At 33.3% G+C, this 26,887-nt stretch overlaps 2 protein-coding genes across 8 annotated transcripts; both read left to right on the plus strand.

Annotated features, from left to right (window-relative positions):
- The first annotated feature begins 4,210 nt into the window (after window positions 1–4,210).
- LOC100242351 (cyclin-J18) lies at window positions 4,211–19,558 on the plus strand. Of its 6 annotated transcripts, XR_009466466.1 has the most exons (12): window positions 4,212–4,395; window positions 4,504–4,580; window positions 7,661–7,760; window positions 7,844–7,942; window positions 8,027–8,044; window positions 8,121–8,191; window positions 8,282–8,408; window positions 8,498–8,558; window positions 11,006–11,172; window positions 12,979–13,113; window positions 15,803–15,929; window positions 19,002–19,558. XR_009466466.1 is itself a non-coding variant. In XM_059739293.1 (9 exons), the coding sequence occupies exons 1-9, from the start codon at window positions 4,327–4,329 to the stop codon at window positions 8,786–8,788; spliced, it is 681 nt and encodes a 226-aa protein (XP_059595276.1). In that variant the 5' UTR covers window positions 4,211–4,326; the 3' UTR covers window positions 8,789–9,121. The 6 variants fall into 6 exon arrangements, 4 of the variants coding, with proteins under 4 accessions (XP_059595276.1, XP_010647822.1, XP_059595277.1 ...); XR_009466468.1 differs by lacking the exon at window positions 19,002–19,558 and having other exon boundaries at window positions 15,754–15,986; XM_059739293.1 differs by lacking the exons at window positions 11,006–11,172; window positions 12,979–13,113; window positions 15,803–15,929; window positions 19,002–19,558 and adding an exon at window positions 8,730–9,121 and having other exon boundaries at window positions 4,211–4,395.
- LOC100264632 (65-kDa microtubule-associated protein 6) lies at window positions 19,005–26,359 on the plus strand. 2 transcript variants are annotated; one of them, XM_002281641.4, is made up of 12 exons: window positions 19,005–19,637; window positions 20,624–20,827; window positions 21,874–22,140; window positions 23,013–23,228; window positions 23,314–23,469; window positions 23,545–23,704; window positions 23,812–23,963; window positions 24,180–24,267; window positions 24,344–24,417; window positions 24,510–24,584; window positions 24,781–25,134; window positions 25,908–26,359. In XM_002281641.4, the coding sequence occupies exons 1-11, from the start codon at window positions 19,566–19,568 to the stop codon at window positions 25,114–25,116; spliced, it is 1,800 nt and encodes a 599-aa protein (XP_002281677.1). In that variant the 5' UTR covers window positions 19,005–19,565; the 3' UTR covers window positions 25,117–25,134; window positions 25,908–26,359. The 2 variants fall into 2 exon arrangements, with proteins under 2 accessions (XP_002281677.1, XP_010648026.1); XM_010649724.3 differs by lacking the exon at window positions 19,005–19,637 and adding an exon at window positions 19,808–20,449.
- Window positions 26,360–26,887: the final 528 nt, after the last annotated feature.

Below are 26,887 nucleotides of genomic sequence, written 5' to 3' on the forward strand. Positions count from 1 at the left end.
ATTTAATTTGCAAGGTTTTGTTTGGGCCCTGGGGTCCCTCGATTATGATCCAAAATTTTAATTGCACACGATGCCCCCAAGAAGGGCTGCATACATGCTACTCCCCAGTCTCCATGCACGCATGTGGCCCCACATCTTTATTAAAAATTAATTGAATTTCCAATGATTGGGCACACCCAAGGCGAAAAATCAAATGAATAGATTGCAGGATCTCGACCATGTGATCCATGGACAAAGGTCAATGACTGAAATGGGGTATTTTTGGAATAAATAAAAGTGTTATGCCATATTGCCATCTCAGAGTTCAGTGCTTTTTAAGCGGAGGGATCATCTCCCCGTCCGTAGAGTAATTTAGTGTAATGCATGCAATCCAGATATGATTTAATAAGGAGAAGTGGTTTGAAGAAATTATGGGCATGTTTTGGCCGGGACCAATTCTCTAATTGTGGGGTTGGTGAATGGTGACCATATGGTAGGTATGTGTTATGATGATCTCCATATGGCGTTTACAAAATGAAAAAACCTTTGAGTTAATTACAGTTAATGATTTAGCACCATCCTATCATCATCCCCTCGGGACAAACTTTCAGAAGACTATGCATACATGTTTAGGGTTTGTTTTGTTGAAGTAGAGCGAGAATTATTGAGAAACAATAACTTTGACTTTTTTATTGATTAAGAATGAATGTATATACATAAACCTAAAATACAAAAATATGAAATAATCTACCCAAAACACAAAAATAGGAAACAATCTACTCAAAACACAAAAATAGGAAACGATTCTATAATTAGCCCAAAACATAAAAATAGGAAATTACAACTAATTAGAAGAATTTAAAAATAGAACGAAAATCTATTGTAAAAAATTCTCTAATATGCCCCATCGAGATGAAGCCAATCTTGACCTGTAATTCTTGGAAGTGGCTTTGTGGAAGCAGTTTAGTAAGAGAGTCGACGAGTTGATCTGTTGAGAAAATTGGATGACAACCAAGATAGACAATATAGATACTTTGTGTTGAAGAGTAACCAAGAAAAATACAAAAAGTGGAACAAGAGTCAAGTTTATGTTGAGAATAAGGACAAAACCACGGATAACATAAGCAATCGAACACCCAAAGTTTAGTGTAGTTGGGTGGAGACTCAAAGAGTTTGTCAAAAGGATATGAGAGATGTAGTGTGGGTACGGGCATACGATTCATGAGATATACAGTAGTGGCAAAGGTGTAAGTCTAATAAGTTTGAGAGCCCTTGGTACACCGCTATAATTGTTCCTTCAATTGTCTAATATGACCACGAGATGGTTTGACATAGATATTAGCTAAGGTTTATCATGCATCAAGGGAAGTAGTGGTGCGGGCAATAAGCGATTGTAGTGAAACGGAGATAGCACCAAGGAGAGCGCTAAAGATGGGACAATCCTTATGCTTCCAGGTTGTATATGTCGGATTTGGGGATGCAACACCGGTGATAGTAGCGGTGGGTGGTGGTGGAGTATGAGTGTCATCAATAAGGTGATGAAGATCATAGCCTTCAAGAAGAGATTGGATTTAAAGACTCCATGTGAGATAATTGATGGATGACAATTTGGTGATATCAGAGAGATTGATTGTAAGGAGGGGATGGTGAGGATCTTGAGAGTAAAGTCATTGAGGAGAGTGGTTGTAGAGTTCTTCTGGTTTTTCGGGGAAAAAAAAAATACATTCAAGAAGATTAGGCTCTGATATCATGTTGAAGTAGAGAGGGGATTATTGAGAAACAATGACTTGACTTTTTCATTGATTACGAATGAATATATATACACAAATCTAAAACACAAAAATAAGAAACAATCTACCCAAAATACAAAAATAGGAAATTACAACTAATTAGAAGAATTTAAAAATAGAAAGAAAATGTATTGTAATGAATTCTCTAATATGTTTGTTGAATGTTCTTAAAAACAAATTTTTATTTCTAGAAAAAAAACAAGCTTTATAATTAGAAAATAAAAACATAATATCTACTCATAACATTGTTTTTTGTTATTTTATTTTTTTCATTTATTTTTTCTATTTTAAAAAATAAGTATGCAAATATAAAAATGATTAAAAATAACATTTGATAGATAAAAATTATTTTTTAAAAACAAATTTAAAACATACAAAATAGGTTAAAAACGTTTCAAATTTTAAAACAAACGTTTATTGTATAAAGTATTGAAAAATAGTTTCTAAAAACATTTTAAAAAACAGACTTTCATTATACAAAATATTGGGTAAAGGTTTTTAAAAACAGTTCTTAAAAACAGTTTTCTAAAACTGTTTTTGAAAATATTTTCTGGTTTTATTTTTCATTTTACTATGAGGCATGCCAAAAAGCAGCTTGTAGTCTACAAGTTTAAATAAATATTAGGTTATTACTTTTTTCTTTTGGAGTTCCATGTAGAAGAAGCAGTTTATAAGTTATTAGTGGTTGTGCATCTTCCATTATTCTCAAATGAGTCAATATAATTCAAACTAAATACACCTTCAACATGATTTTAGTTTAGCATGATACAAGTTCAATTTTTTAAGTTTGCTAACAAATATATTTTAATATGAAAACTAAAAAACATTTGGGGTGTGTTTAACAGTATTTTTATTTAAAGTGCTTTTAGTGAAAATGTTTTTAAGAGAATCGTTTATCATAAGTTTCTTCAGAATATATTATAAGTGATTTTTCAATGTTATAAATAGTTTTTCAAAATTTTAAAAGTATTTTTAAATTTTACAAAATAATTAAAACTTATTTTGTAACTATTTTCAAAAACAATTTTTTGTTCTAAAAAAACAGGAAAACATACCTGACAAGAAAAAAAATAAAAAAAACAATTTTCTATTGATAAAAATATAAAATAAGGTGTTTTCACAAAACATCTTATAACTTTTTTTTTATTTTATGTTTTTGCTTATTTTCTGATGATTGTTTTAAAAAATAGTTACACAAATATAGATAATAATTAAAAATAAAGGATTATATATAAAAGTTATTTTTAAAATATATTTAAAAACAAAGAAAACATCTTAAAAATACTTTAGTTTTTAAATAGACATTTGTTTTACAAAATATAAAAGAACAATTTTTGAAAACCGTTTTCAAAAATACTTACTAAATAGGGTCCTAATTTTTCTTCAAAAACATTTTTTAGTTAAAATTATTTTTTAAAAACACTATCAAATGGACTCTTGACTAATGCTAGTTAAGATAATGTTTTGTTTTTATAAATTTTGAATAATAATAAGTTATATAAAAAAAATATAATAAACTTTTATATAACAAATACAAACTCTTTGTATTTTTTTAACGATTACTTTCAAATTTTAAGATAATAATTTTTTTTAAATAGTTTCTAAACTTAAGTATTAAAAAAAGTTATAATCGGAAAAACAGGAACAAAAAGAATCATGATTTAAATTTGTGTTGGTTAACCTAGTGGGGTTTTCTAATGGAGTAGTATATAATTTAAAAAAAATTAAAACATAAAAAATTAATTTTAAAATCATGAATAAAAAATTAGTTTTAAAATCATGATATATTTGAATTTTCAGTAACACTCAAATTTAAAAAAACGCGTATAATATAAAAAATGAATTCATCTTTTTTAAAAATAAGTTTAATATAAAAATAAAAGAAAAAATGATAAAAAGTAGCGTATTTTTTATTTATTTTTTAAATAACTATATTTTAATAAATTTCTTAAAAAATAAATATTTAGAAAAGAAAAATCCAAACCTAGTTGGTCCAATTCAAGTTTGTCAAATTTCACCACATCAAAGTCAAAATGTTTTGGATTTATAGCGTACCATTCTAATCATATACCTACGTCATATTGACTTTGATTGTACGTTTTTTAGAACCATTTAAAAATATAATTGATGAAATAATTAGATTAAAATACCAGTTTTTATTTTTTATTTTTTTTATTTATATTTTAATGGTTATCGTGATCCATACGTTTAGTCCCAGTTTTCAAAAGGTTACGTGATTAAAAGAGTATTTGAAAACATAATTTTTAAAATTTAAAATTTTATTATTTTTAACATAAAAATATCTTTATTATTTTATTATAAAATAATCATTTTTTAAAAATTTATATGTAAATATTTAAAATAAAAAAAGCATTTATATAAAAAAATAATTACTTTTCAAAGAAAAAAATAAAAAGGATTAAATTTACCATTTCAAGATTATGTCGTCCTTTTGACCAAATATTTATTTTCAGGACTACCGGCAAAATTCGCCGTTCAAGATTAGCCGCCGAAGACCAAAAATTGCATTCACACTTGGTATCATCCACAGAGAGAGATGAGAGGCGAGTGGTTTTCGGGGAGTGTGAGACATCGAGTGTTGGCGTTTCTCATCCAATCCGCTCATGTTTGTATTTCTTTTTTATTCAATTCTTTATGTATTTATTTTTTCTTACTTCAATTGCATTCTTTATTCGAATTTGATATTTTCTTTCATTTTCTCGTGAAAGAAAAGCGACTTGAAGTTACTCCGATTGTGAAATACACTTCGTTATCGCTCTTCGCTGACCGATTCTACCCCTGTCTTCCCAGGTGACCTTACAATTACTTTATATAGATATGTAATCCCATTGAGTTTGTTTTCTATTTGCGTTTTTTAATTTGTTAGATTAATTAATCATCTGCATTGGGGTTCTCGAATTTTGATAATGGAATGTAATCGTTTTGGTTGTGCATTTCTTATTATTTACACTGAAGAAAACGGTAATGCCAAGACCTAAAAGTTTTGAGATGACTGAAACCAAATGTCAAAGGTTGGGGCATATTCTTTGATTTTGAAATTTGTGAGCATGCTGTTGTTTTTTGACCTAGTGGCTAATGAAAAATTAATAAAGTTTTAATTAAAAGATCCAGGAACTGTCATCTACCTAACAAAGTTAATCAGTGTCCAACCATGGTGTGGTCATCGTTTACCCTGTCAGGAAACATGTTTTGCATCAATACTTGCGGAATTTTTGAGTGCGTGTTTGGTAACCAAGGCTTAAGTCATTAAGTGCTGATACAGATACCTCATGGACTCTGGTGAAGGCCACAAGTGTCCTTCAATCTCAAGCCATAAGTTGACTGTCTAGTAATCAAGCCACAGGGCATGGTAATGTCCTTAGCCTCAAAAGCCTTGGAAAAACATTGGGTTTTTTTTTTTTAAAATAAAAATTATTTATTATTATTATTATTTATTTATTTATTTTTATAGATGGTCGATCTACATATCAAGAGCCTCACAGTGTTATTTTTTTTGGCTTTGGTTGGAAGGGAGATAGTGTTTACTTGTTTAATGGGAGCAAATGGTACCATAGGAGTCAATTTTTGATACTTTTCCACAAATTCTAGCTTAAACAACTTGTGTAATGTGATATAGGTGAGGATTAAATTTGAATGATTTTTTATCAGTTAATACATATTGAAGGTCTAACCTCTCATATCCAGACTTAATCGCTTTTGCTTGGCGCCACCTTTAAATCCAAATCTCGTTCAGAGCCTTTATGAAAAAGGTGTGAAAGAATGTTAGCAAATTGGACATCCTACTACTTCTACCAAGCCTTAAGGGGCAGTCAGCTTATCCTAACTGGGATCAGGATTCAGGAGCTTATTTTCAAACTTATTCTTTCTTACTAGGTTGCATATGCACTTGTCCTTGACTATGCCCTGATTGTGTTCCTCTCCTGGGTTTTAAAGAATTTGCCATATTGTCATTGTTTGTATCATATTGAAGCCATGGCATCATCGATTGAATGCAGCTATTTTCATAGCACTTGATTTTCTGTTTTCAAGAGATTCAGAAAATTGGCAGGGGCATGGACTGAGTTGAGGCAAGGTATTCATTAAGAAAGAGGCTGCTTCTGAACTTCACTTTTCTTGGAAGATGAAAAAAAACTTCACTTTTATGGTGGCGTTTGGAAGAGAGTGATTCATTGTCGTGGAAGGTGTTGGCTGTAACATGTGTTATTAGGCTTCCTGATGGCCATCAAAATCCACATAATAGTGGTAGGTGGAAAGGTGGTTTCAACAAGGTAATAACTTTTAACAAATGAATCAAGCTTGAAGTAGGACATGACAGTGGGAAGATGGCCTAGGAAAGCATTGTACCTCTTTGGAGGATACAATGTAACTTAGACAGTATAGCATGAGATGTAAATGCAAAGGTGTGTTAGCATTGGACCATTTCCGATGACAAAGTGGTATAAAACCCTTCTTCCACAGGAATATTCAAGATAGCATGTTGGATCATTTGAAGATTGATGTGGCTTTACAACTAGAGACTAGATTCTTAGGGTAAGGGTGGGTGAAGCTAAAAATTGGAGAGAGGAGATAGATTTTTCTATCAAAACCCGGTATTACCATAATGCAGGGGTGGGGATGTCATGTTCAATGAAAATACTGTCCAAGGTTTTAGCCTGAATATATAGCAGTTTTTTATCTGCATAATTGTTTCAACAAATTGGTGGATACAAAAAAGGAAATTTGTAATTTATATGCCCTATGAAACTACACTCCAGAGTGTCAAAGTAAGCAAGACTATTCTATTTGGCCACATGGGAGAGTTTCTTCCTCATATTTATGGTTGTTTTGGGGTAATGGGATTGGTTCAAGAAGTTCAATGAATGCTGGAGTTTTAAGATCCTTACAGTTTTGTGATTATTTGCATTTTCTGTATATCTCTATGTGCAATGATGAGTTTGTTCATAAAATTATATGCACTCAATGAAGCAATTGAATCTCTACTTGGCATCCAAACATTGTTTTAAATATGCTACAATCTATTTTGCAAGGTTTTGGGTGTGGGTAATGCATATAGGTGATGGATTCATCCATATTGTTGAGACTTCAGTATTCATCAATAAAAGACATCCCAACATTCTATCTGAAGTGAGGGATTTATGGTGGACTCAAACTCTATATAGATTAAATCATGAACTGCGGTTGTTCATTGATTTTTGAAGTTCTGATGCTTTAAAATTAAAGACACCATCAGTTCATCCCTTGTGTGACTGCATTCTTCTTGTTATTGGTTTGGATGTGTTTTATTTTTAAAACATTTGAATGTGCACAGATCCTATACATGCGTCTGTATCATGGCATGTTTTGACCTAAGTACTTCACATGATCTGTGGTGTTCAAGTAACTTAATTACTACTGTAATGAACTTAAGATCACTTTACCTAGACTTGTCCAAAATTAAAATACACTGCCGAAGTTGATGAATTTGGATTCCTTGTCATGCTTGATATGAATAAGTTTCAAAATTAGACTCACTGATATGCAAATGAGCAAGCTAAAACACATGGTTGACAGTGCAACTTCTTTCAATATATCATTTATTGATGCACATATTTTAGTTGTAGCTTTTGCTCTGAATTCTGCATTATTTATTGCCCAACCTCAAACACTTTACAGTTTACATCTGCAGCGGTTGTTGCTAATTGCCTTGAGTACCATCATTTGCTAGTGAAAAGGAAAGAAAATGGCAATAGTTGCAATTGTAAAACTTAATTAGAGGATGAGTGGACAATGGAATTGTTTCATTTTCTTTAAGCTTTTGTTAACTGAAAATTTGTATGTATTCAATTGTTTTCTTCTTCTAATTTTCTAATTATTGCATTGAATTTGCAAAGGTTAATGCAGGTGAAGCACACAGGAAGTTGGCTATTGCAACCCATGAGAGAGAGTCATTTGCAGCTGTTTGCCCTCATTTCTATATGGATCTCCAGCAAAGTGGGTTCATGCTTTAGTATCATAGACTTTCTTCATTGAACCCATTATTTTTGTTCATTGCTTATCATACCAATGTTTTGCAGATACATGATTCTCGGCCTCTTTCCATGAAAAGTTTGAAATCCTTGGGAGATGGTATCATCAATGAGCAACATTTTACAACTCGAGATTTTTTGGAAGCAGTAAGCTAGTAAATTCTCTATATTGGTTTCAAAAATGGGTTACTCTACTGTCACTTCCATGGTGATTGACAAAATACACTGTAGGAAGTGGTCTTAATGCAGGTAAAATTTCAGAATAAAAAGTTTTTATATACTACTGTTCAGGTTTCCAACTTAGATTTTTAATATTTGTTTTAAGGTACTGAATTTTGAGATTGGAGCGTCAAATATTGCTTTTGTATTCCTTGAAGAGCTTCTTATTCAGTTCAAGTAAGTTTCTTGGTCAACAATAAAATTGTAGTTTCCTTCTGTAGATAATCAAGTTCATTTAGGTATACACCTTGTGTTTTTGGGTTCCAGGGGAATAGCAAAAGTTGGGGAACTAGTAAACTTTGAAGCCTGCCTGGATATCATGGATCTTCTCTATGAAAAGGAGGAGACATCAGTTCTTTTTAGCTCTCCTTGTTCACTTGCTGCATCTATCTTGGCATGTTCTTCTACGGTTCTACCTACCAATTTATTTAGTTCTGTGCTCTGCTATTTATTTTTTTGTTAAGAGTTGTCATCCTTTTGCAGGTTGCTTCTTATGTCATCACTGTCCCTCGACAGAAGTGGGAGTTTCCTGTTCTGCCCTGGGGTATGATTCCACCTTCAGTTAATGACTTTTTGATTATTGCTTCCTTGATAGAATGAGTTCTAACTAATTATTTTATAAAATAAATGTCTTTAATTTTACCAAAAAAAAAAAAAAGACTAATTATGTCAGTTGAGTCTGCTAAAAGACCCTGAATCATATTCATTATTTTAGTTTATTCAAATGCTCAAGACCATTTGAAACTTCTAGGACTGCTAATCAATCCGGGTTGAAGTGGGAAGTTGGAACAATACAAGATCCACTCAAGCACCCCGCTGGATGTGGGCTTGAGTCCTTTTATCGGCTGAAAAGGGCCTCTATGGGCTCAGGTGGATTTGGGCCTGGATGTGGATTAGTGGATCACTAGATCTTCAAGCATTTCATTTTTATCTTTTCCTCTGCCTTCAACAAAATCATAGATATAAAATTTCAAAATAATATCTTAGATACTAAAAGCTTGATATTTCACAATGAAGAACTAAATTTAATGATAGCTTAATATTTATACTCAGAATAAAAAAGGGTTCATTAATGTCAATTTTTTTTTCCAGCACACTTCGTTTAAGATTTTTTAATGTTTATTTTTTTAAAATTCAAATTATTATTCTTTACCTCAGATACCAAGCTTAAACATCAAATATCTGGTTTTCTTAGATAAAGATGTGGTGTCATATGCAATTAAATTTTTCAGAATATTTGGGCAAAAAGCATAAAATGGTGCCCACATTTAAAAAAAAGAATAAAATAAAAAAAAATCTCCATTTGTTTATTAAGTTGTATTTCCTTTCACAAAGTACTTTAATTTGAGATGAGTGTGAAAAAATTCATCAAAAATGTTTCTATCCAAAACAAAAGAAAGTAAGGGTTATTTTCCCTTTAATCAAACACCCTGAAATCTTATAAATACCCACCGCCAAAATCTGCGATTCAGTTGGTCGAATCAACTCCAGAACAAGACCAATATAACAAACGTGGTGGTATGGTGGGAAAATTATCATTATAGGGTTGGGTAATGGTTACTTTTATTCAGCCAATGAATCACTCTCTGAGTGTCACAATGATTTAAATTTCCAATCACCGGAAGTCTGGTGGTTGTAACTCTCATTTCATGAAACATGTAGGTTTTGACAGACGACAGCTTCTTTCTTTTTCCATACAGGCCGGTAACGTTGACTTCTGACCACGTGCTGTATATTAGAACATCACTGTGGTCCATCCTGCAATTAGTGCCATGAAATGTATTAAATTCCTGTAGATACCACCGGTTTAAGTGAAAGCTAAATTATTTTTGGTTCCCTTTCTGTTGGGCTCTAATTTGTGTCCACAAAAACCTTTTTGATGGTATAGATTGGTTATTTGCTTTAATACTTGCCCAGCCTTTTAAATTTCAATAAAAGCAAAATTAGATTCCAAGTCAAAGAACCTGTTCAGATCACCTCAAAATTATGGGGATTTCCAGAAGTTCAATGACTTGCCATCCTAAGCAAGTCCCACATGTATGAGTAGTCAGCTCCTCTGCACTTAATCAAGTTTGTGATCTGATGGGTAGGTACGGGGTTTGGATGCTTCCCTTCGAGATGGTCCCCTCACACATTTTCATTTCAATAGTTGGCCAATTAATAAGATGCTAGCGGCTACTAAAGGGGGACTCAGACCACACGTGTGAATGTGATCTATTTACTGGGTGCCATGGTGGGTGGGAGGGGGTTTTGAACAGTCTGTCTAGCTGCTTATTCGTCCTTATCCAAAGGCCACGTCACAGGAACCATGAGGGTCATATTACAAGCTATACAAGCCCACCCACTTCCATATATTTAGTTTCTATTGTCTTTCTTTCAAGGGAAGTGATGCTGTTGTATCCCCGGGCTACCCAATTGTTGTTAGGTCCTTCCTCTGTATTTTCTAACACATGTTTTTATTTTTCCCTTTGTGTGCCATCACTTCTTCACCAAACTCCTACTGGATGCTTGTCATTTTTTTACCATACAACATCTCTGTGGTCTTCCGCAATTAGACAATGTTTTAAACAGATTTGAAACCCGTATGAATATTACCTATCAGTCATAGTCTGTTCTTGGTTGATTTCATTTCAGATGCCCTAAGAAGTAAGAACCAATAATTTAGAAAATAACAAGCTAACAAATTGGAGTGCTGCACGCGCACCGAGCCAACCAAGTTTGGTTTCTGAAACTCTTGGGTTCAAACCTTTCCATTCATTAGTGTTTTCCGTGTTGGTCTGCAGGCCCCACTCATGTGACGAATTTGAGTTTGCAAGTATAAGTGACTTTGACTTTGCGATATCTACCTAAAAATCCCCAGATGATTTTTTACAAATATAGAATTTCTGACAGATGAAAACTAAAACTGGAATTCCTGACGTAGACAATTAGTAAAATGTGGAACTTCTGACATAGATATTATATACTAATGAGGTGTCTTTGGTGGTGCAGTGAAGTTTGCTACCTCATGCAATGAAGAGGATATTATAGAAATAGTTGGGGGCATTCTCAAGCACATATTTGGGCCTTCACTTCACGTCTGAGGTATGAGGTTTTCATATTTGGAGAGGCCAAAGTCAGTCTGGATGTATTCCAACTTCACTGGCAAGGAATAATGGGTGGGTGGTTCCTCAATACAACTTCAAATCTATGTGTATATGAAGATACGACTCATGGGGGTGGGGCCCCATCTAAGCCACTTGATTTAGATTAGATGGAGGTTTCAGTTTATGAAGTGTTTGTAAAAAGGATAGTCTGTGATTGCTGTTATGCACTTAATAAAATGCTTGGATCCATCAATCCAACTCTGAAAGATTCTTTCCAACACTTAATGATATGTGGTCTCCACCACATTGGCCCATCTATTCCATTGAAAAATTATGTAAATTTCTACCTTTTGTTTTGGGGGCCCTCTGGAAACAAGAGTCAAGAATGGGATGCCAAAATTGTGTGACTATGGTTTGCATTTGTTACTAAGCATGAGTTTGTTCATGAATTTCTTATAGTTGAATTAAAAATTTTGGACTAAGCACTTTTCTTCTACATGAGTAGAATTTTATCAGTTTCTCTCTTGTTTTTTACCTGTTTCTCTCTTGTTTTTTACCTAAACTTTTGCACTCAACCTTAAGGCTAGCCCACATCACATATAGTAGAGCATGCATCACACCCAAATTTGTCAATAGGTAATTGGTATATAGGCAACTCTCCTTGCTACTATTGTAAATGGTGATGCTGCCCATTCCTTCATTACAGTACTAGGCATTCCTTGGTTAACATTTTTTAAGTATGTCTGTTTTTTTCATTAGTTAAAATTGTAGTGTTTTTATCTTTAAGAAGCAATGCAAGAACTTTCAGAATGCTAGCCCATGATCACTTAAGCATTTTGTCAAACGGATGAACACCAAGCCGTCTGATCTCATGATGGGGAGTTGCTTGGATACCACACATCATCACTGAGTTGACTTGTTTACATAGTGGTCCAGAGGGACAGTGAAAATGCATTATGAAATTATAGTGTTGGTATCATTAAAAAATCTATTCTACAATCCTCTTGCTCTTCCTGCTCTTGAAGAAAATTATTTGTATGTCTATCACCATGCATTTATGTTAAATTCTTGAAACATTTGTTATCCTTGTTGAGCGTATCTTTCTAGAATTGCACATCAAGATGTTGTCATAGAGAATTCTTGAATACATTATTTTGGCAGCTCATTTTGATGATGTGTGGTGTATCGTAGGCTGTAATCATGATTATATGACTAGAATACAATTTAGTCTTCGATAAGATATTCAAACATTATCTGAAAAACTGTCTTAGGTGTATAATGTGTCTGTTCAAAGATAAGAGTAGCACTAATTTTTTTTCTAGTATCTTTTCAAACATTATTCGAATAGTTGTCAGAGTTGGATGTCTATTCAGAGACCAAACAACTTGAAAATGTAAACAAATCACAGAAACTGCTAATTGGACAAATAACTATCAAATCCATGAATCAAACTTGGTAAAATTCAAACTTCTATAATAAGCTTTTAGTTAATTACATTGTGCATGGTCTATTTGTGATGGGGATATAGAATTCATTCAAGGGTTGGTTGTTTTGTCAACAGAACGCATGATATAAAATGTTAAAACCGTTTATTTACACTGTACAATTACTATAGATAAACTTTAAGGTAGGTAGGACAATGTGCAATTGAATTAATCACCTACATATTATATACAAGTATGTAGGTTGTCCACTAGGATGAAAAACCCAAAATCTAGGGGTGTCCTAGAGAAGAAACTTTAATTATCAAAAGATCCCTCTTGGCTTTCATACATGATAGTCATTTATAAAACTTCTTGTTTTTATTTCCTTCCATTGTTGTTTCTCATGAAAAATCATTTTCAAATTGTTTCATATGACCTCTTCTTGCTGTCCCAGAGGTTTTTATCAGTTAAAGAAGTGCGAAGTAATATACAAGTCTTGCTGGAAGGAGAAAGAGTCATTTAGTACAAAGATATGATTTGGAGTGACACAGCGATGGAGTTAATCAGCAAGATTACACTGTTTTTGGAGGTATGCTTTAAGAGTTTGCTTGTCTTTAGGATTTGCTAATCATCATTTAAAGCTTAACTAGTCATTAAGAAAACCTTTGGGGTCGTTTGAGGCCAGATTTAGTCCCATTGTGTCGGCTAATAATTCTAAATAACCAACCCCACAATCCACTTGGTGAGAAATAGTACTACTCTATCTCCCCCACCCAACCACCCATTCTTCTTTTTCTTTAATGGTAAAGGTAGGTATGAGTTTTTTCTAAAATTCTATGTGTCAATGTGTCATTGATTTGGTGTTCTCTTTTCTTTAACGATAAAGGTAGGTATATGTGCTCTTCTATTTTTTCCTTAAAGTCATCAGTGATTTTTACATTTACCTCTCCCTCTCTGCTCTTCTATTATCCAATTCTGAATATGCTTCCTGGTGCTGTTTCAAGTCCCGATAAGTGGGAAAGCTTTATGGAAAATGTTCAACTCTTCTGCTGTTGGAGAATGACTCATTAAATGTGTGATTCAGTTAGCTGTTGTGTACCACTTTTGTACCCAAGTCTTCTATTTCTTTTCAAAAAAAGAAATAGAAATAAGGATATATATATATATAGATAGATAGATAGATAGAGAGAGAGAGAGAGAGAGAGAGAGCCATTTATAACTAAAATTCTCAAATGTCAAAAACTGGTAACCAATTATTGGAAAGGAGGGCAAAATCAAACAATTCTCTGTTCTCTCATTTCTAAACAAACATAAAAGAGGGTGGAAAAGATTGTTAAGGAACAACCAAACAGGACAACCATGTATAGGCCTAAATTTTTGTCAAAAAATATAAAATCAGTCTAAAAACTAGTAAAATAAAGCACAGAAATAATTATCACTCTTACATAGATTGATGGAGGATCATCATGTCTGGAACATTGGATTCTTGTCTGCTCAACTGCTTTCTATTTTGTTCTTTTCATTTAGGTTTTCTTTGATGCCAAAACATTGTTGTTCACAGAGATGGAATTTCATAACTAATTAGAAACAGTAACAGTAATGGTAAAATTCAAAACTGTGATGGTTGGGGATGTGCTGCAAAGAAGGGCCCATAAGAAATTTCCCACTGACTGATGAAATTGGCATTTTCTTTCTATGATTGTAATGATTGATACTGAAAATAGTAAAGGGTCCATTCATCTACATTTTTCAAGGGCCAGCTATAGTTCCTTTGTCTGTCTTGCACTACAGGTTCTTGCCTCTTTCTCACCCCCAGGGTGGTTGCTAGCAATCCCCCTGCATTATTGCATTAAATACCCATATATTCTGGTAATACCAATTTAATAGCTTATCACTATTGTTAATTGTTTTGGAAAAGAATAATTCAACCTAATCCGCCAAACCAACCACCATACTTCTAATGATTGTATGGTGAGATAAGATGGTATTTATGTTGGTAGGTTGTATGTCATCTAGATTATATTGATATTTGATAATGGTTTTCTTCCCTCTTTAATAATCTGATTGATGCTTTGCATTTTGTTGAATTTTAGGTTTTGATGTTGTGGGGAGGGGTTTAACTGCAGAATTGTTTGTTTTTGTATTAGTTTAATGTAGACTATGTAGTGCCATGTGAAGCCAAATTACGTATCTGATGTTGAGGCTTTCACAATGAATAGGTTTGTCAACTGTAAAACCCATTCGGAAAGCCTACTTTTACCCCAAGTTTTGGGGTGGCGTAGAAGTATAATTGTGGAGGTTTTTGGAAAGGTGGCCCTTTTCAGTTTCCTTTTTCCTTGACACAAAAATTTCCATGATGTCCCTCAAAGCAATAAAGGCTTCTCATGTTTTTCTCTTCCCCTTGGACCCTTTATCCAAGGATAAGATTACCTTGTCTCCCTCCCTCTCCCACGTCAAGTTCCTCCACAGGGAAAAAAAAAACATAAAAATTGACTTTTAAAACTTAAAAAATACTTAGGTTTATATTAAAAATATATTTAAAATATAAAAAATAAATTAAAAATATTTTAGAATAGTTTTCGAAATCTATCTTCTAATAAATTTTATTCCAAAAAAAAAAAAATCATAAAAAATGGTTAATTTTCCTAGTATGCAAATTTGAAGATATGGCCCATCTGGGTGAATGGCCTCTAGCTGTCCCATGCAAGAACGAAATATCCCACATTTAAAAATTAAAAGAGAGAAGCCAGCCAAGCCCATACTCTGAAGTCTGAACGATAGAATTATATGACAAATGGACGGATGGAATGTCACATCGCGGTAACAAGTACCAACAAATATCAAATACTGTAGGGTCCCTTACAACAAAATCCTATCATCCTCATTTTCCTTATCTCTCTCTCTCTCTACATATATATATATATATATATATATATATATAAACCCATCTAGTCACCATGGCCCCTAACTAATCTTCCTATGTCTCCGATTTAATTTCAATATACTTGATAATAATAACCAATTTTTTTTTTCGTTATAATGATAATGGCTATGACATGGCATCACCTTGAATGAAATCCTACCCACTCATAGGTTTTTGTCTATTTCTTATCATGGAATGATATGAAAAAAAAATGATGTGTTATTTGAGTTAATCGGTCATCGTATAAAATTTTTGCAAAGAAATTGTATTTATAAAGTTATCTTTTAATTTTATCCTACGTGGCAGTGGAGAGGACCCCTCTCCTCCTCTTTTACTGCATGCATTATGATGCCAGGCAGCCAGGGTCGTCTACAAATATCAAATTCGCAGCAGAGTACAATTCCAGATGGACAATCTGAGTGTGATCTGGTACAACCACGGCGCACCAATCTCCATGCCCCCTCGCCCTGACCTTTTCCCAGGTAGGACCCGTCCAGCTCAGAAAAATCTTAATTTTCGTCGCGGATAAAGTGTTTTATTTTTTTTCTTTTTCTTTTTTTCATTTTTTAATGCTATAGAAAGCATTGTTTACGAGTCTTCATAAAAGGGCTAAGCTTTTTTTCTTCGATACGCTCATGTGAAAAACTTTTACCTTAACTTTTTTTATTAAAAAAAAAAAAAAAAACTTTTAAATTTAAGCATCGGGTGCTCCATTCGTGCATTCCATGCCTTTTGGGTCGTTCGATTCTTTTTGGAAAATTTCGTCTGAGTCAATCCGGTCAAAAAAAGCAAACCAGCAATTCCACTGTTTCCACTCAGTAATTACCTCACGAGTCACGTGTGAGCAATGGGGTGACTGTTTTTGACTTGCATGTGAAGCAACCTTACTTATAATAAATATGGCTCATGGTTTAATTTTTTGCTTTTAACTTTTCGATGGGGTCATTCTAGGGGCGCTAGGAGCCTAGGAGTAGGGCCTGTTTTCGAAAATAAGATTATTTGTGAATTGTTTTTAAAAGCATTTTTCAATCTGCATCAAATCAAAACTTGTTTCCAAAAATAATCATTTTGTCTTTGTCCAAGTTGTAACAGACACCACCGTTGATTTTTCTTTGGTTATTTAACCAATAAAGAGAATACCCAATTTATGTTGACTCTTTTTCCTATTGAGAGTGACAATTTAACTATTCTTCAAAACTTCAACTCAAACGTTGAATAAGTACACCTGCTATTTTTCTTTTTTTATATAAATTTGATATGTTTTTTATGGTAGAAGTAATAAAATGAATAAAAACATCTTAATTTAGAGGGAGAATTTTTATCTTAATGAGTTTCTACGTTCACTTAATTTTCGTTTTCTTTATTGAAAATAAAACTCTGAGAAATTATTAAAATACCTTTTTATCCGATCTCTCTGTATTTAAAGCCCTCGTACCTATAATTTTTTATTTTTTGTTTGAATGTATAAAATTATTGGGTAAAAACATAAAGGATAAAGAAATGAAAGAAAAATAAAAAATAAGACTCTGGTTAAAAATTGTTTTTGAAAATAAATTTTTGTTTTGTAAAATAAAAAATAGAATTTTTTAAATAATATTTTTTAATTATTTTATATTATTTTAATTTACTTTATGAAAACTGTTTTAAAAAATAAGTATAAAAATATATAAAATGATTAAAAAATAAAATATTAAATATAAAAAATATTTTAAAAATGTATTTAAAATATTAAAAACAGTTTAAAAATATTTTAAATTTCAAATAGACTTTTATTTTATAAATGTGAAAGAATAATTTTTAAAATTTATTTTTAAAAACTAATTTTTAGAATTATTGTTAAAAATAATTATCAAATAAGTTACAATGTTACGTTTGAAAAATGTATTTTATGATATTTGGTAGAACAAGACATCTTAAAATATAATATTTTTTAATTTAAAAAATAAAAAATTGTTATGAAACATATTTTTTTAAAGGAAAAAAAAATTGTTTTTGAAAGTAATTATCACGTTGGTGATAAAATCGATATATATAAGAAAAAAAAGAAAATTACACAAAAGAAAATGAATCGGGGCCTTGAATGGGTGGATGTTGAGGGATGGAAAAAGAGGATATTTTGGTTATTTTGCAAATAAAGAGAATACCCAATTTATGTGGTAGTTCAACAATCTGTTTGTGTTGACTAGTGAAATTTCACTATTCTTCAAAACTTCAACTCAAACGTTGAATAAGTACACCTGCTATTTTTATTTATTTATTTTTATATAAATTTGATATGTTTTTTTTATGGTAGAAGTAATAAAGTGAATAAAAATATCTTAATTTAGAGGAAGAATTTTTATCTTAATGAGTTCACTTCATTTTCTTTTTATTTATTGAAAATAAAACTCTGAGAAATGATTAAAATACCATTTTATTCCTACAATTTTTTATTTTTTAATGTATAAAAATATTGAATAAAAACGCAAAAGAAAAAGAAATAAAAGAAAAATAAAGAGTAAGAGAATGCTTGAAAACAAATTTTTGTTCTTCAAAATAAAAAATAGAGTGGTTTTAAATAATATTTTTGAATTATTTGATATTACTTTAACTTGTTTTATTAAAGCTGTTTTAAAAAACAAGCACAAAAACATGTAAATATAATTAAAAATAAAGTATTAAATATAAAAATTATTTTAAAAACGTATTTAAAATATTAAAAACAGTGTAAAAATCTTTTAAGTTTTAAATAGACTTTTATTCATAAATGTGGAAGAATAATTTTTAAAAACCATTTTTTAGAATTGTTGTTAAAAATAATTATCAAATAGGTTATAATGTTTTGTTTGAAAAATGGTTTTGAAAAATGGTTTTTAAAAACTAATTTATTATAATGGGTAGAACAAATTATCTAAAAATATAATATTTTTTATTTTTAAAAATAAAAAATTGTCATTATCAAACATATTTTCTTATATCTTTTTCTTAAAGGAAAAATTTAAAAATAATTATCACGTATGTGACATGGATGTATGTAAGAACAAGAAAGAAAAAGAGGATATTTTGATAAATAAATATTTTAATTTTATTTAAAAATTTTAAAAAGGTGGATATATTGCAAAGTACAAATAGATGCATTCAAGGAACTTCAATTAAACAAAGGGATGGAATCAGATGGGGTGTAAGTTGTAACAACCCCTACGGATGTACAGTGGTACCTTAGCAACTACATGCAAGGACTAATATCATAAATGCCTAAATATCAAGGACATCCCCTTAATTAAATTTTTTATATTAATTGGCATAAAAATAAAAGATAAAAGAGCAGGGACTGAACTGAAAAAGGACAGAATGGGTTTTATATCTACATTTATGCACTTCATCATGTTAATACCTTTTTTTTATATTTAATTTATTAGTAATTAAATGCAAGAAGTAGTAAGTAGTAACTATAACTAACAGTATGTATGGGTCCATGCTTACTGAGAAAGGGGAAGAGTGGAAATATCAAAGTCTGATGTTAATATTCTGATAATAATAATTATAATAATGATTTTATTTTTTGTCCAACACAGTGCGGTTCGGGCGTCACTTCAGACTTGAGTTGCTGAGAAGGATAAAGAAAGATGGAGAGCCAAAATATAAACCCTAGAAAATTTCGCTAATGTGCGCATTTCCTAGACTTGAGTTACTCTCACCTGCTACATTGGCGTATTTTAGCTTCACCCTCAAAAGTAGAATATCTCTTTCTCTCCACTCACTTGTCGGTTTCGTCGTGCTTCACTGTTTATTAGCGAGCCTTAGAAAAAGAAAATTGTGTTTGGTTCCCGAGAAACTTTACCCTAATTTTCTCCTTCACCTTTCCTTCGTTCCGTTTTTCTCCGCTTTCTTTCTTTACGTAATCCTCAATTACGGTGTTTTTGAGCTCAGGGGCTTCAGATCTGACCAAGCATTGGTTGAGACATCACTGTCCCTGTAGCCTCTTCTTATTTCCCTCATTTTTCTCCTTTGGCTTCGTGGTTTTTTTTTTCTTTGTTCTGTTCGTGAGAAGCTGTGGTCGGAAGTTTGGAACTTGGCCGGGGATTTTTGGCTTGATTTTCTTGGAGTTTTAGAGATAGAGTGGACAGAGATCCGTATAAATGCTGGCGCTCGGGAGTCCTACCAGTGTTCGTACGAGCACTACCTGTGGTGCTTTGCTCAGAGAACTTGAGGTCTCTTCGTTGTTTTTCTCTTTCAACTTGGGTTTCTTGTTGTTTCCAAAAGGCTGGTGTTTCGGAAGGGAGAAACTATTTGGCTTCTCTATATGCTTTTCAATGATGGGTTTTTTCAGAAACTTTATGTTCTAGTGCTCTTTTGAAAAGAATGCACTCATTATTTCTTTAAATCTGTCTGTCATATGTGCATATATTTGTCTTTTGAGCTACAGAGTCACATAGAACTAAATTTTTTCGAAGATGGAACAATTACCCTTTTTTCTTGTCAATATGTGAAAAATTATCATGGTCTCCTACTATGGATAATTGGATGCCTAATCAGGAATTCAATTCAAGTGGGTTCTTATGTTCTTTTGGTTTTCCATTTCAATCTTTATGTCTTTCCACAAACAGTGTTTTGTTCATATTTTTTATGGTCGATATTGACTTGAACTTGAGTGGGTTCGTCCAATTTACAGCTCACATGGTATCGTCATATGTTTCTTTCCCTTATTTTTAGACGTCTCTTCTGTTTTGGTTTCGTGACTTGTTATATTTTGGCGCATATCTACAATTTGTTTTCTTTTAAGAACTACTTAAGATAACGTTCTCTGTCATCTCTGTTTGCTTGGTTAAAAATAATAAAAAGAACAAAGAAAGCGTGTGCGAACTGGTCAGTGTTATGTGATTTTTTTTTGTTTCTCTATTAAATTTTGATGGGCTCTCTGTAAGCAGTGTTCTATTTACGTTTTCTCGTCTTTTCTTGTGGGTTTTGTTGAGGAATATTGCATGGTGGACCGGTGGGCATTGAAATTTGAGGATGCATTCAAGTGGGTTCTTTTAGTTTAGTTCCTTGTTTTTGGACAAATTTGTTGCTTCTCAATCTCAAAAATCAATAAATTAGGTTCCTAATTTGACCATGTAAACTGCTTGTGTTATTGGTACGAGAGTAGTAAATATGATTTTATGTACTTAAATTGACTGTGATATTGATATGAGAGCAGCAAATATGGAATGACATTGGGGAGAGCGAAGCAGAAAAAGACCGGATGTTGCTGGAGCTAGAGAGGGAGTGCTTAGAAGTCTATCGGAGAAAGGTGAGTGAGGCTGGCAATACCAAGGCACGACTTCATCAGTCTGTTATGGCAAAGGAAGCGGAGCTTGCAGCACTAATGGCTGCTCTTGGAGAACTTGGTTTTCATTCACAGGTGGAACTCATCTCTTAGGACTAAGTCATCATATTAATTGTCTTTCCTCCTTTGTTGGCTTGTTTGGTCCTCACAGTTTTTTGTCTTAACACCAAATTTATGTTCACCTCTTTCTTTTTTCTCTTCCATTCTGTCCTTTACCTATCTTTTTCCATGCCAAGATGTTATGTGCTGTTGGTCTATCTGAATATGCTTATGGTGTCTTGTCCTTACCGATACTGTTGAAATGTCAAAATCACTGCTATGGCAATGATGTTTCTATGCTGTGATTAGCTTGTGTATTGATAATCCTTTAGGTTGATTATGTTCCACCATCCTTGACAGGGATGTATTGCAGTTGCAATATTTTCTATCCTATGTTGAAGATTGTTGATGAATGAATCATGTTTATGCAAGTCCATATAAACCATTCAAGTGGCATGTTTCTAGTGTCACAAATGCAAAAAGAAAAAAATTTCTTTACACCTTGGGTTGTTTTGGGGGGGAAGTGGTGTGCTCTTTACTATGATATGAAATTGAAAGCTAAACTCATCACACATAGGCAATGGGTGTGTCAGTTGATAAATTGCTATTTCCATTTGCCAATGTAAGTTGTATCGGTTCTGCCTCTTCATGCATTTCCTGTTGTGTGGGATTGTTGGTTGAAAGTACTATTACATGTTGCAGTGACTGCAGGAAAATAAATCTTAAATGTGTTGTATATCTTTTAATTAGATTTCTAAAAAGATGTTGTTGAATGAAATATATGCCAACTCCTTCGTCAAATACAAGCTTTATATCTTGGATCCATATGGTTTTCGAGCAGTTATTATTTGTTTCCAGTATTGTAGGTCTTACCTCTGACCTAGGTTCAAGTCTTCCAGTGAGGATTACTATCATCCTCACTCTTTAACTATTTACAAATCTAGCAATTGACTGCTGCCCATAAAAAGGAATAAAGGGAGCAATCCATAAGATTATTAGTACCTATTCAGTTGTTGAGGGTCAGTCACTTGTATTCATATTATAGTAAATTGCTTATGCAACAACTATGGTCAAAATTGCAGACTCATATGGAGAAAAGGTCAACTTCATTGAAAGAGCAACTTGCATCAGTCACACCACTGGTAGAAGATCTAAGATCGAAGAAAGAGGAACGGTTGAAGCAGTTTGCTGATATTAGGGCACAAATTGAAAAGATCAGTGGTGAGATTTCAGGATACAATCATCACACTAATACCATGATTGGTTGCTTGACTCTGGAGGAACAAGATTTGTCATTAAGAAATCTTAATGAATGTCAGACACATCTTCGGACTCTTCAAAAGGAGAAGGTATGGGTGCATTATGATATTAATCACTGCATTGTTTACTTGTGATCACTTGCATTCTGATATGAATCACCAACTTTTGAGTTAATGCAAAATAATTTTTTAAATTCAAGGTTGACCAAAATTGACTTGTCCATTTGTTGAATTAGAGAAATTATATTATAGGCAGAACTGTGAACTAAAGTTTTCTGCATGATCATGAGCTACTTGAGAAGTTATGCTGACTCCATAATTGCAAATCAAATACCTTGGAAAAGGCCACTTGTTCCTGTTGCCTTAAAGGCATAGCAGATACAGAGCAGAAGTCGAAGCTCATGTTGCCTATTTGATAACTCTTTTTCATTGTGTGGCAATGTGATCCCTTGAATGGCATTTTCATTTTTGTATCTCTGCGGAACATAGTATAAAGTTGTTACACTCTTGTTCCACTGACTTGTAGTGGTTGTGACCTGTTATTCCTGACCCATGTGTAATGCATGTAATAGAAGCTGTCGTGTGTGTGTGTCCAAGAATGTAGACATATGGGGGGTACTACTGAAGGATGTGTATTATTTTGTGTTTAATTGTTGTTTACTCATTTCATGAGGATAGTTCCTGCATTTTTCCGTCTTAAACATGCCCCTAAATTTCCTTTTTTCCACTCACTTCTAGTGGTTTGTGGTTTGTTATTCCTGAAGAATGTGTTTCATATGTTTGTCAATATATACTCCTGGTTTGCCTATAAAAAAACATAAAAAAAAAAGATGCTTCCATATGTTTGTGTCTAAGAACATAGAAATTCATTGACATGTGTACTACTTCTGAATGATGTGGATGAATTTCTGTGTTTTGTTATTATATATTCATTTCATGAGGATAATTCGTGGGTTTTGCAGTCTGAACGCCTTAATAAAGTTCTGGAATATGTGAATGAAGTGCATACTCTATGTGGTGTGCTTGGGCTAGATTTTGGCCAGACTGTGAGTGATGTGCATCCAAGCTTGCATGGAACAAGCCTGGAGCAATCCACAAACATCAGCAATAGCACATTGGAAGGTCTAGAACATGCCATCCTTAAGTTGAAAACAGAAAGAAAAGGTCGAATTCTGAAGGTAATACAATTCTTTCCTCCACCCATCAAAGAATTACGCACTGGTATTTTTTCTTATTAAAGTAAAGTTGCTTTTCAAACTGCAGCTAAAAAATATTGGAGCATCCCTATTGGAACTTTGGAAGTTGATGGACACACCGAAAGAAGATAAGAGTGATTTTCTAAGAATTACTTCGTTCCTTGGAACATCAGAATTAGAAGTTACAGAACCAGATGTCCTCTCGACGGAGATGATTGAGCAGGTTTGTTTGTGCTTCTTATTCGACTTAAGTTAATAGTTGAAAAGTCAATTCAAAATTTTTTTGTCTCTTTGACAGGCCTCAGCAGAAGTGGAGAGGCTCGGTAAGCTAAAAGCTAGCAGAATGAAAGAACTTGTCATGAAAAAGAGGGCAGAATTGGAGGAGATATGCAGAATTGCTCATATTGAACCGGATACAAACACAGCTGCTGAGAAATCTAATGCATTGATTGATTCAGGTATGAAGTTCCTTTTCATGCAATGAAACTAGCCGTTCAGGTGTAGTTTTATTTGTATGCCTAGAGAAAAAAGTAACACATTGGTGAATCTTGCTATTATTGTTCAGGTCTTGTGGATCCTTCTGAACTTCTAGCAAACATTGAAGCACAGATAACAAAAGTAAAAGAAGAAGCTGTGAATCGAAAAGAAATTATGGACAGGATAGACCGATGGCTTTCAGCATGTGAAGAGGAGAATTGGCTTGAAGATTATAATCGAGTAAGTTGAGCATTTTGTGGTATTAAAATGTAGAAATAGGGCAAAGTACTAAGATCACCATTTTATGCCTGTCTGGAGGGGCATGAGTGCAGGGTGGTTCTGGTGTCTCTGGATTTTGTGGTTTAGAATAAGCTTTGAAGATCTGATCCTTGCCATGGTTTACTGAGATTGCTTCTGTATCTTGTCATGTCCTGAAGAGTTTTTGTTAAATTTCAGGATGAGAATCGGTACAGCGCTGGTAGAGGTGCTCACATAAACCTTAAACGTGCAGAGCGAGCTCGAGTAACCATAAGCAAGATTCCAGGTATGTTTTCCTTTCATGATGCTATGCTTTGTGGGAAGCAAACTAATCGTTGGAGCTAACAAAGTTTTCTTTCCAGCAATCGTTGACAATCTGATAAGCAGAACACTTGCCTGGGAAAAGGAGAAAAGGATGTCATTTCTTTATGATGGGGTGAGATGTTCTTTTTTGGCATAAGATTTTTCAAGATATTATTTTTCTGGTGGTTCTGTTCTTTTAAAACTGTTTATTTAAATGATTTGCAGGTTAGTTTGGTGAGAATACTGGAGGATTACAAAGAAGCCAGACGACAGAAAGAAGAAGAGAAGAAAAGATACCGGGTAAACAAAAACTATGTAGTTATGCATGTGGCGTTCTGGAACCATCTAGAAATTAAATGTTTTAATTTTGATTTCTGTGGCATCTGATTCAAATGCTTTGAGCTTTGTAATGTCATGGCTTTTGCATTTTATGTTTACAAATGGTCCCATATTAAGTATAATCTCACATGTCTTTGATAAATTTTACTTCCTGCAGGACCAGAAGAAGCTCCAAGATCTGCTCCTCACTGAGAAGGAAGCCATGTATGGGTCTAAACCTAGCCCGAAAAGAACCAATAGCTTTAGGAAGCCAAATGGTTATCGTGCAAATGGAAATGGATCCATGACACCTACACCTCGTCGGAACTCTGTTGGTGGTGCAACTCCTGAGCTCCTCACACCCCGTTCGTACTCTGGGCGCCAAAATGGATATTTCAAGGAAATGAGAAGGTTGTCTACTGCACCACTGAACTTTGTGGCCATATCAAAAGAAGATACAATGTCATATGCATCTATTTGTGGTTCTGAGCTAGGCTCACCTCCTCGGAGATAAGTTTGAAAGTGGAATTTGGTATGAATTTTTCCTTCTTTTAATTTTTTCAATAGTTCATGTTTTATTTTTGTGCATCCTGTCTTTTGGATTGGGTCATTAAGTACCAAAGAAAAGGATGAAAATTGAAGTCCCATTTCTGTGCTTTCCATCCTTTACTTTGGGTCATTAAGTGCCAAAGAGCAGATGAAATTCAAAAGTTTCATCAGCCCCTCTAATTGTAAAAATTAATGTCATAGCTCAACTTAATATTGATCCTTGCAACAAAATTGAGTCTTTTCAAATGGTACCTATCATATATATGCTTAAAAATGTGTTTAGTACTCCTAGGATGTTCTAAATTGGATGTTATTGAACATCTGCTCATCCAAAATAATACTTGCTGGACATGCTAATTTCCGTGGATGCCTGTCTACCAGTTTTGTTGTGGGTAATGAGGTTTGGAGGTTAGGGGGATGTTTACCAGGATCCATTATAAGTAATATGAAGTTTATATGGAAAGTCTTTTTAGGTTCACTCTTTTAGGATTTGCCTCAATGTGAGAATCAAGGAAAATTCTTCTTGGTGCAAGTGCAACCTAATTTTAGTGACTCACATACCAGGTGTGGCTCACACTGTACACACATCTTTCTTTCTTTTTATTTCTTTTAACATAATTAACTATTGGCTAGCCTAAAGCCTAAACACATTGGAATTCATGCATGCATACTAGTATGTTGAATCAGCATGTTTGAGAGCATAAATTTTTTTGCTTATGGTATTGAAGCTTGCAATGGGGTGATATCATTGTGCAGGAACAGGGTACCTTTACAGTCAGGTATTAAAGCAGTGGAAGCCTTGTGAATATGAAAGGGAATGTACACTACTGTATGATTGTGAATTATTAGAAGCTGGAAAACGGTAACTGACATATGAGGATGTGAATCTGGGTGTTGTCTGCTTTGGAGAATCGAGGTGCAAGAAGCAGCAGTGGCGCTGATATAGAAATATAGTTTGGAACTACTTGTTAACTGGAGAGCCCTTTTTTGTTTTGTTTTTTTTTTTTTCCCTTCTGGTTTAAAATAGGGGTATCTAATATTGAGAGTGCTGTGATACGACTGACCATGTATTTCGTGGATGTTGCTTGCGGTTTCACATGTGCATTTAGTAGGTGTATGTACATATATCCCAGTTCCAGTGTGATGGCAACCATTTATTGTAGGATACCTTATTTTCTTTGGGAAATTGCATAGGATTGTTTTTGTGCTGGGGGGTCTGTGTCTTTGCCTTTTAGTTTCTTCCATTGCTGATAGATGGATCGCTTCTTGTTGATCGTATTCTTCTATGGATGGGAGTGAACCTGGCATATCCACCCACCCACCCACCCACCTATTTTTAATTTATACAACTTCTAATGCTTGGGTTAAAAGCAGGTATTTGCAGGGGAGGAGTTTAATCGTGACCTCAACGAATACAACCGACCCAGCCCCATTGCTCATCAGTCATAACAAACAACAAGAAACCTTGATTAAGGGACTGGAATAAACTATTAAAAGAGAAAAGTTTCCCTAAAATCCCAGACACGGATTCATGGATTGGGGTAACGTACGCTGTGAGCCTGCATGCGGACTGCGATACTCTGTGATCTCGATATTCTAATAGAATAATAATTAATAAGTTAGGCCGGGTCTTGAAATGGACCCCCGTAAGATACCGTGGGCCAACAAAATATAAATTTTGGGTAAGATAACGTGGGCCAACAAAATATAAATTTTGGGCCATTTTTTTAAAAAAA

This window comes from Vitis vinifera, chromosome 1, assembly GCF_030704535.1.
Source record: "Vitis vinifera cultivar Pinot Noir 40024 chromosome 1, ASM3070453v1".
Taxonomy (NCBI): Eukaryota; Viridiplantae; Streptophyta; class Magnoliopsida; order Vitales; family Vitaceae; genus Vitis; species Vitis vinifera.

Excerpts from the sequence above, each read along its gene's own strand:
- LOC100242351 (XM_010649520.3), top strand. The coding sequence starts at position 4,327 with ATGAGAGGCGAGTGGTTTTCGGGGAGTGTGAGACATCGAGTGTTGGCG. Across the intron at positions 4,396-4,503 it reads TTCTCATCCAATCCGCTCAT|CGACTTGAAGTTACTCCGAT; the intron begins GTTTGTATTTCT and ends GTGAAAGAAAAG. Across the intron at positions 4,581-7,660 it reads TTCTACCCCTGTCTTCCCAG|GTTAATGCAGGTGAAGCACA; the intron begins GTGACCTTACAA and ends GAATTTGCAAAG.
- LOC100264632 (XM_002281641.4), top strand. The coding sequence starts at position 19,566 with ATGCTGGCGCTCGGGAGTCCTACCAGTGTTCGTACGAGCACTACCTGT. Across the intron at positions 23,470-23,544 it reads CGACGGAGATGATTGAGCAG|GCCTCAGCAGAAGTGGAGAG; the intron begins GTTTGTTTGTGC and ends TCTCTTTGACAG. Across the intron at positions 23,705-23,811 it reads TAATGCATTGATTGATTCAG|GTCTTGTGGATCCTTCTGAA; the intron begins GTATGAAGTTCC and ends ATTATTGTTCAG.